The sequence below is a fragment of the Chaetura pelagica genome, unplaced genomic scaffold (genome assembly GCF_000747805.2).
Source record: "Chaetura pelagica isolate M959 unplaced genomic scaffold, ChaPel_1.0 scaffold698, whole genome shotgun sequence".
NCBI lineage: Eukaryota > Metazoa > Chordata > Aves > Apodiformes > Apodidae > Chaetura > Chaetura pelagica.
The window spans coordinates 691,592-701,409 of record NW_009954236.1 but is presented as its reverse complement, the minus strand read 5'-3'; the positions used below and the strand labels follow the sequence as shown (position 1 = coordinate 701,409).

At 54.8% G+C, this 9,818-nt stretch overlaps 1 protein-coding gene across 1 annotated transcript; it reads left to right on the top strand.

Moving 5' to 3' along the window:
* The first annotated feature begins 272 nt into the window (after positions 1–272).
* Positions 273–2,206, top strand: FAM46B (family with sequence similarity 46, member B). Its single transcript, XM_010003699.1, has 2 exons — positions 273–281; positions 1,136–2,206. The coding sequence occupies exons 1-2, from the start codon at positions 273–275 to the stop codon at positions 2,204–2,206; spliced, it is 1,080 nt and encodes a 359-aa protein (XP_010002001.1).
* The last annotated feature ends 7,612 nt before the right edge of the window (positions 2,207–9,818 follow it).

Below are 9,818 nucleotides of genomic sequence, written 5' to 3'. Positions count from 1 at the left end.
AAACAAAACTGGTGTTGGGGCAGTTTTACAGCAGCTGGGACTCACTGGAGCTGCTCCAGTGTCCCCCCCCCAGACTGTCTGCTCAGTGCCACGTCAACCCATTGGGGCTTCAACCCCTCTGATGAGGTTTTGAATTCTTGTTGGGGCCTCTCAAATTAGGAGAACCTTGTGGGGATGAGTAGCCTGGTCAGACTGGCTTCTAGTGACATAACTTGTCCATTTGTCCCCCAAGCTTTGGCTCTTTCAAGTGCTGGGTGAGCAGGATGGGACTCATGAGGGAGGTGGGAGGAGCTGCTGGTGGCAGATGTGAACTTCCTTTGAGCTCAGTTCAATGATAAGCCCAGAAGAATTGATTTCTATGGTCTTCGGGGGTTATTTCAACCTTCTCCTGCCTGTGAAGTAACCAGGCAAGTGATTCAACTCCTCTGTACATGAACAAAAGCTTTGGAGGGCTGGGTGGGTGTGCCAGGACTGAGCAGGCAGCATTCAAATCACTGCAGTAACACCCCAGAGATGAAAGCTGCCTCTTGTGCTTGATAGGAAGCCAAGGGCAGCACCAAGCTCTGACACACTGGAAATTGTTGGGATGCACTTTGCTAGTTAGGACATGAACTCGTATCCACGCCTGGTTGGGGCTCTGGAGAGGTTCTGGCAGCTTGATTTGGTTGTCATGAATCTTGACAGGCCAAGGGGGAGGGCTGGAAGGAGGGAGCCACCCTGGTGAAATCAGCAGGGATGGTTTGGAGACCTTCTGGAGGCAGTTGGAGCCATGGGGGGGTGAAGGGACCACCCCAGGGAACAGGGTGGGCAAACCTGGGTTCTGGGGAAGGGAAGGGAGAGCAGAGAGATCCTGGGAGCAGAACCAGCTGCTCCTGCACAGGAAAAGCTCTAATCCAAGGGAATGAGCTCAGGAGAGTCCCTCCAGCTGCTGGCAGGGCTCTGGGTGCTTCCCAAAGTGACCTATTTCTGGGGGAGTAGCTTTTTATGTCAGTCTCTTGCACCCGAGTGACCCACATAAGCATGAGGAGTGAATCCTGCTGGAGCCAGGGGCCCTTCCCTGCTCCCCATGAGTCCTGCTGGAGCCAGGCTGCTCCAGGGGCCCTTCCCTGCTTCCCATGAGTCCTGCTGGAGCCAGGCTGCTCCAGGGGCCCTTCCCTGCTTCTCACCACCTCTCTCTGTGTCCCAGGTTGTCCGTAGTCGCCTGGAGAAGAAAGGAATCCAGGTCCACAATGTCAGGCTGAACGGCTCAGCAGCCAGTCACGTCCTGCACCAGGACAGTGGCTTGGGTTACAAAGACCTGGACCTCATCTTTGGGGTTGACCTGAAGACTGAAGATGTTTTCCAGCTGGTGAAAGACGTGGTGATGGATTGCCTGCTGGATTTCCTCCCCGAAGGGGTCAACAAAGACAAGATCACCCCCATGACTCTGAAGGAGGCCTACGTGCAGAAGCTGGTGAAGGTTTGCAACGAGACCGACCGCTGGAGCCTCATCTCCCTCTCCAACAACAGTGGGAAGAACGTGGAGCTCAAATTCGTGGACTCCCTCCGGAGGCAGTTTGAGTTCAGCGTGGACTCCTTCCAGATCATCCTGGATTCCCTTCTGCTCTTTGGGGAGTGTTCAGAGAACCCGATGGCTGAGAACTTCCACCCCAGTGTCACCGGGGAGAGCATGTACGGGGACTTTGAGGAGGCCATGGAGCACCTGAGGAACAGGGTGATTGCCACCAGGAACCCCGAGGAGATCCGTGGGGGGGGGCTCCTGAAGTACTGCAACCTCTTGGTGAGGGGCTTTAAGCCCAAGTCAGAAGTGGATATGAAGGCACTCCAGAGGTACATGTGCTCCAGGTTCTTCATAGACTTCTCAGACATCGGGGAGCAGCAGAGGAAGCTGGAGTGTTACCTCCAGAGCCACTTTGTGGGGATGGAGAGCAAAAGATATGACTATTTGATGACCCTCCACAGGGTGGTCAATGAGAGTACAGTCTGCCTGATGGGACATGAGAGGAGACAGACCCTGAACCTCATTGCCATGCTGGCTGTGAGGGTCCTGGCTGAGCAGAACATCATCCCCACTGTCACAAACGTGACCTGTTTCTACCAACCAGCTCCTTATGTCAGTGAGATCAACTTCAACTACTACATCACCCACGTGCAGCCCTTCCTGCCTTGCAATCAGTCCTACCCAACGTGGCTTCCCTGTAACTGAGCCAGGACCAACTTCAGGGTCTGTCCTCCAAGGTATTTGTTGCCTTGGGGAGGGTGGTTGAAAGGGGAGGGGGGGGAAAAAAACCCACAGACAAAAAAAAACAAACCCAAAAAAAACGACCCCACCAAAAAAAACCAACCCCAAGTGAAAAGAATCAACCAACCTCCCTAGAAATGGCAACAAAAGGAAATGTCCTGGACTCTTTGTCTTGTCCCCCAGGGTTGGTGGGACAAGGCCCTGGCTGCTCTACACTGTGATGGGCCACGTGGCAAAGGAGATGACCCAGATGTTTTTGGGGTGGGGGGGAAAGACTCGATGGCTTCTGGAATTGGGGAGGGGGCTGAGAGGGGGGGGGTGTGAGGGGAGATGAGTCCTAGGGAGGTCGAGCTGCCCTGCCCTGCCATGGAGCCTGATTTTTGGGGGTGGTTTCATGTTTTTCAGTGGGGGAGGTGCTGGGGGGGTGTGCAGACTTGTGGTTTCTGAAGCTGGAAGCCAGAGTGGCTGATGCTGATTCCTTTGAAGGACCAAAGAATCCTGTTTAAGTGCCTGTAACAATATAAACACAACTGTACTGTAAACCTGAGGTTATATAGAGATTATTTTCTGCAGGGGTTTGACATCCCCCAGAGCTTGAGGTGGGGATGTTGTTGTGGGGGGTGGGAACCAAACTGTGTTGGGGAAGGGGGAGCAGAGTCATGAGATCATTTCTAGGACCTGGTTGAAACTGGGGTTGGTGTCACTGAGGGGGCTGGGGGAGGTTGGGGTTGTTTTTTGGGGGGGAGGGAGTGCATGGTGAAAAATGCTGTGCAGAGCTTTGTGAGGGACCTGATGGATGAACCCACTGGAGCTCCCAGGTCTGCAGTGCCAGGAATGTGAGCAGAAATGAGGCAGAAGATCTGGCTGGGAACCTGCCCCAGGCCCCACCTCATCCTGGATTTTCTAGAGGAGTTTGAAATGCTGCTTTTTTTTTTTCCCACCCCTTTTCTCATTTCTTTGGGCATGCAGTGTGGTTCTAATGCACCAAGGCAGAGACCAGCCAGGTTATCTGGGAAGGTGAGGCTTGTCCTTTGAAGCACAAAGCAACTAGATGATCTCCAGCTCATGCTCTGACTTGGCCTGTGTCCTTCTAGGAGACCCACAGACCTTTTCCAGTGGAGATTTTTCCCCTTGGGCAGGTCCTCTCTTCCCAACCCAGCTCTGTCATTCCACACTGGTAGCATTTGAAATTCATCCTCTAGCTAGAAATGGAGCTTGAAGGTGGGATGAGTTGGGGGGGGGACACAAGGGAGAGAGGGTGGTTTGTGCACGACTCAGTTGGCCTGAGGAACAAATGGTCTTCTCTAAACAAACCCTCTCTTTGTTTTGGGGGGTTTCTCTCTCTTAGTCAAACGTGGCTTTGAAGTTGTCAGGTGTCTGGAGCACCAAGTGATTGTGTTTTATTTCCCATGGGGAGGCCTGGGTTGTCATGCTCAGTTTTATTTCTTTTTTTTGGAAAAGGGAGGGGAAAAAAAACAACCCCAAAACCCATCTCAGACTTAACCATGAATGGGAGAGGTGGGTGGGCAAGCAGGTATTCCCTAGGGATGCTGCTCTGGGAACACTGTGGCTTCATGGTGCTTCCAGACAGGCTGAGGTAGTTGGAGTTTCTTTAAGTTGGGGTGTTGTTTTGTTGGGTGGTTGTTTGTTTTGTTTTTTTTCCCATTGTTGTTGGGGTTGGTTGTTGGTTTTTTGGTGACAAAACTGTATGAGCTGGGCAGATGGAATGATCTAATAAAGACTAGATCCTTGGAATGTGTCTAGCCAGATTGCTCCCTTTTTTGGGCTAGGGGTGATGTGGAGAAGGGGGTGGGGAGGGAGCCATTTGGGGGGGGTCTTTGCACTTAACATGAATTTAAACCCCCTTGGAAACTGGTCCAGCTTTGCCCCCTGCCCAGTCAGAGCTGAAGTGTCACTAACCAGGGAGTTGTTGCAGGTTCCACTGCTTGGAGGACACATTTGGCCTTCACAGACAAGGTTCTGCCCCATCCCAGATCCTCACCCCTGTGCTGGGAGCTCGAGATTCCCCAGTGCAACTGGTTTGAGGGCTGATTATTATTTTTATTGTTGACATCCCAATTATTCCACCTTCAAGGGAAAACTCTTTTGGTTGTTTTTTGCCTTCCACTTTCAACTCCAGGTGACCCAAACCATGGGGTACCTTCCCCCCCAGGCTGCTCCCCCTCTGCCCACAGCCACCCAGCTCCCCTCCTGCCCTCACCAAATGTCCAACAAAGAGGTTCCTTCAGGCCAACTTCTGTTGCAGTTGCACTTTTTGCTTTCCAGAGTGTGTGTGCTGGGGCTCTTGTGAATGGGTTGGATCTGAATTTTCCTAGACCTTGCAGTGATCCTTGTGCTGCCTCCCCCCAGGGGGGCAATTGGAAGATTCCAGTAGCTTGAATGGCACTTGATTTTGTTTTAAATGTCTTATTTTTCTTTTGTTCCTCCACCTGTATCACTTGTCATGCAATGGGCTTGACATAGACTCACTAGATTCTTTAGAATCTGTTACAAATAAATACAGTGTATTCCAACTGGTTGGGTTTTCCTTCTTTGCTCCTGGGGTTGAGATGGTTGATCCTACTGCCCACCAAGAGCCAGGTTCCAGAGCAACTGGAGGAACCTTGGGGTCTGGGGCCTGTGTCTTGGGTTTTGGGGCCTGGGGGTCTGTCTGTCTTGGGTTCTGGGCCCTGAGGGAGGGGGTCTGTCTGTCTGGGGGTCAGTCTGTCTTGGGGTCTTGGCCCTGGGGATCTCTTGGTCTTGGGTTTGGGGTCTGGGGGTCCGTCTGTCTTGGGTTTTGGGGTCTGGGGGTCCGTCTGTCTTGGGTTTTGGGGTCTGGGGGTCCGTCTGTCTTGGGTTTTGGGGTCTGGGGGTCTGTCTGTCTTGGGGTCTTGGCTCTTGGGGTCTGTCTGTCTTGGCTCTGGGGTCTGTCTTGGTCCTGGACTTGGCCAAAAGCAGCTCTGGAGCTTGGGAAGCTGCTGACTGCTCCCTGGGGAGGCTGAGGGAAGTTTCTGCATCTTCCCTTCTCCTGGTGGCTCCTCAGGTTCCTGGGAATGTGGCAGCCTTGCTTGGTGTCCTGGTGCCCTGAGGTCCCTTCTGAGGACAAGGTGGGGAGGCTGCCTGCTGGCTTGCCAGGGCTTGGCTCTCATCAGGGGCAGCAGAAGGTGGTTGGGTGATTCAGGTTTGCTCACTGCTGGTGACTCCCCCCCCAGCAGAGCAGCCCCTCCTGGCAAGGGGAGGGTGAGGAGCTCTGGAAGGCTTAGCTCCCAAAAAACCCCCTTGGATCTGCTGCTGTGGCCAGATCCCTCTGGGAAGCTGGGTGCTGTCCCCACCTGGCCACCCTCCCACCCAAGATGAAGTTTCACTTCCCCTTGTTGAGCCCCAGGTTGCTCTGGTTCCAGTGTCCCAGCTGGGGTGACAAGGTGCCAGTCCCTCCTGGGACAAACCTGCTGGCTCTGCAGCTCCACAGCTTCTTACAGTCTGGGGCCAAGCTTCCCTCTGCCAGAAGCTCTGGGTGGCTCTTGCTGGGCTGGCACAGTGTCCCTGTCACCTCCTGGGGTAGGATTTGGCTCACATGGAGCTGATTTCTCCCTGAGGCTGATGGCAGCAGGATGGGACACTCCTGACTGGCACAGTGTCCCTGTCACCTCCCTGAGGGGGACTTGGCTCCGTCAGAATCTTTCACTGACCTGGTGGCAGTGGGATGAGACACTGTCCTTGTTGGCACCATGTCCCTGTCACCTCCTTGGGTGGAACTTGGCTCTTGTGGAACTGATTTCTCCCTGAACCTGGTGGCAGCAGGATGGGACACTTCTTGCTGTCACTTTGTCAGTTCTCTGGGTTGGACTCAGCTCTTGTAGAGCCAGTTTCTCCCTGAACCTGGTGGCAGGGGGTGGGACACTCCCCTCTTGCTGGGACAGTGTCCCTGTCACCTCCCTGGGTAGGACTTGGCCCTTGTGGAGCCAGTTTCTCCCTCAACCTGGTAGCAGGGGGTGGGACACTTGTCTTGCTGTCACCTTGTCCATGTCAACTCCCAGGGTAGGACTTGGGTCTTGCAGACCCAACTTCTCCCTGAACCTAGTGGCAAAGGAATGGGACACTCTCCTCTTGCTGTCACCTTGTCCCTGTCACCTCCCTGAGCAGGACTTGGCCCTTGTGGAGCCAGTTTCTCCCTGAACCTGGTGGCAGGGGCTGGGACACTCCCCTCTTGCTGTCACCTTGTCACCTCCCAGGGTAGGACTTGGGTCTTGCAGAGCCAGTTTCTCCCTCAACCTGGTGGCAGTTTGATGGGACACCAACCTCTCCCTGCCCCAAAATTCCTCCCTCCCTTGTAGGAGCAGCTCTCCAGCATCTGCTCCCTTGGTCAGCAGGCTCCTGGGTGCCAGGGGTGGCTCCTGGGTGCCAGGGGTGGCTCTTGCCTGGGGGTGTTGATGTGATTAAAGCTGCCTCTGGATTTGTGACCCTGAGCAGAGCAGCAAAAGCCCTGACAGAGTTGGCTGCTCATTGTTGGAGAGGATCAGGCTGCACAAAAGGATGTTGGTGGAAAGTACTAGTTGGGATCAGAAAGGAGCTCTCAATGTTTACAGCCCAGATTGGGATCCCTCTTTTGTTAATTGTCAAATAAATTAATAAAAAAACCAAACCCAAAACAACAACAACAAACCCTCCACATTTTTTTTCTCTCCCAGCCTGGAGCCCTTTTCTCTCGTTGGATGGAGGGAGAGGGATGAGTCAGGAGGTGCTTGAGGAGCCAGGGGATGAGATTTGGTGTCAGGTGGTGGTTGTTCTTGGGGGTCTGAGGGCTTCTCTCTGCCTTGGCCCCAGAGCTTGGCTCCCAGGGAGGGTGGCTGGTGGGGTGGCTGTGGTTCTGTCCCAGCAAGTCCCTATTTTTGGAGAACTGCAGCCTGTGGGAGTGTGGCATGTGTCCTGCAGCACCTCTGCAGAGGGTGGTGGGTGATGGATGCCTTGAGATGCCTCCAGAAATCCTTCTGGGTCATTTCCCAGGCTTGCTGGGCAGGGTTTGCATCTGCAGACCTGCCTGCAGCAGCTTTTTCTCCTGGAAGGACATCTGGCCCAGCTCCAGAATCACTGAGGTGGGAGGAATTGGTTTTGAATCTTCAGAATGTGAGAAAAGTACCTGAAGGGGCGCCAGGAAAGCTGGGGAGGGGCTTGGGACAAGGGCAGGGAGGGAGAGGACAAGGGGGGATGGGTTAAAAGTGGGAGAGGGGAGATTGAGGCTGGACATGAGGAGGGAATTGTTGGGTGTGAGGGTGGTGAGAGCCTGGCCCAGGTTGCCCAGGGAAGCTGTGGCTGCCCCATCCCTGGCATTGTTGAAGGGCAGGTTGGATGGGGCTTGGAGCAACCTGGGCTGGTGGGAGGTGTCCCTGCCCATGCAGGGGGTTGGGACTGGATGATCTTTAGGGTCCCTTCCAACCCAAACCAGTCTGGGATTCTTCCCTGAGGAGATTATTCCAGTGTCCAATTGTTCTCATAGTGAAAATTTCTCCTCTGCTGTCCAGCTGGGACCTCCCCAGGAGTAACTTTAACCCATCACCCCCCCCATGATGTTCCCTTCCCTCCTGAGCCATCAGGCTGCTCTGCCTAGAAGAGCAACCCAGCTCCCCCAAACCCCCCCTGGGGGCTTCTGCTCCTTGCCAGGCTCCTGCTCTTCCCTCCTTCTCCTTTTCCAGCAGCTCCAGCTTTGGTGGAGCTGGAGAGATCCATGTTTGTGCTGAGTTGCTGGGAGCTGTGGTTGCTCCCTTGGGGTGGATCCTCACAGCTGGTTCCTGGTTTGGCTTGTGGAAACCTGATGGCTCTGACAAATGTGATGGAAATCACCTGGAGAGGACTGAGATCACCTGGAGAGGCCTCAGAGTTGTGTTTTGTTAGGAAAGGAGGGAGATCAATAAGTTTTACAATCAATCTGCAGCCTTGAGCTGTTGCAGGGCCCAGCTGGGGGAGCAGCAGGGAGGGGGTGTCCCTGTCCCCCAACCCACAGCAGGTCCCTGTGGACGTGCCAAGGGGAAGGCTGGTGTTTCCAGGAGAAGCTCTGAAGATGGGCTGGGTGGTTCTGGAGCTGGGTGAGGCTGGGCTGGTGCCTGCCCTCCCTCCCTGCCAGCCAGGGCACCCGGGTTCCCTCCCAGCAGCTCCCCTGGGCTTTCCATGGTGTCACCTTCCCCTTGGCAGGGTTGTGGCCTCCCCTCCTCCCTGCCCAGGAGGTGCCTTTTCAGGGCTGGGGACGTTCCTCTCTGGGATCCATGGCACTGGGGTGGTTGATCCTTGCCCCCTCCTGCCACCAGGGCTTATTTACCCTCCTTATCTCTCCCCTCTCACCCCAGCTCAGCAGGACCAGTGTCACCCTGACTTCAAAGGAAAAGCCACCGAGCAGCTCCATCCCTGGGGCATTTTCCTGCCCTATTTTTTTTTTTTCCCCCTTGTCAGCCAGGGAGGGGTTGGGTGCAGGACACCCCTCCAGCCCTTCTCCCTTCCCCCCTGGAGCCAGGGACATGGTAGGAACAGCTGATTACTTTAAGCATCCCTCTCCTAAGAAGCAATTACAGGTGGTTTGGGCTTGAAATCCCGGATAAATCCGCATGTCCCGGGTGTGAGTCACCTGGTGATGCTCCCTAATGGCTCCTGGGTGCATTCCTGAAAGCCTGGACAGAATGTTAACCTGCCACTTACTAACCACCCTGCTCAAATATCACCAGTGTAACGAGTTGAGCCAGTTCCCTGCCCTGCTCCTCCTCCCCTGAAGCCCTCGATGGTCCCTTCGTCCTCTGATGGCAAAGGCTGAGCATCCAGGGTGTCATCCTGGTGGCATCTCCCTTCCCAGAGGGTTTTTCCAAGGCTCAGGAGGAATTGGTCTCAAAAAGTATGATCACAGAATTGTTTTGGTTGCAAAAGACCTTGAAGATCATCAAGTCTGGAGAAGAGAAGGCTCCAGGGAGACCTCAGAGCACCTTCCAGTGCCTGAAGGGGCTCCAGGAAAGCTGGGGAGGGACTTGGGACAAGGGCAGGGAGGGAGAGGACAAGGGGGATGGATTAAAAGTGGGAGAGGGGAGATGGAGGTTGGACATGAGGAGGAAATTCTTGGGTGTGAGGGTGGTGAGAGCCTGGCCCAGGTTGCCCAGGGAAGCTGTGGCTGCCCCATCCCTGGCAGTGTTGAAGGGCAGGTTGGATGGGGCTTGGAGCAACCGGGGCTGGTGGGAGGTGTCCCTGCCCATGCAGGGGGTGGGACTGGATGGGCTTTAAAGTCCCTTCCCACCCAAACCAGCCTGTGACCCTGTGATTCTCCCCACCACCAGTCCTGAAGAAAGAGAGAGGACAAAATTCTTGGAGATCAGAAATGGGAGGGATGGCAGAGAGATGGGGCTTGGTTTTGGCACAGGATTGACCACGTTCACCCAGCTGGGAGGCAGGTGGAAAACAGAAGGTGTCCCTGTGGTGTCTCCTGGCTCAGCTGCCCCAGCCAGGATGGCCTCAGGGTGGAAGGGCTGAGGTTGGACGTCAGGCCTGGATCAAACAAGTCATCAACGAAGTGACTCCCAGGCAATTATTGCCATTAGCAGTGCCA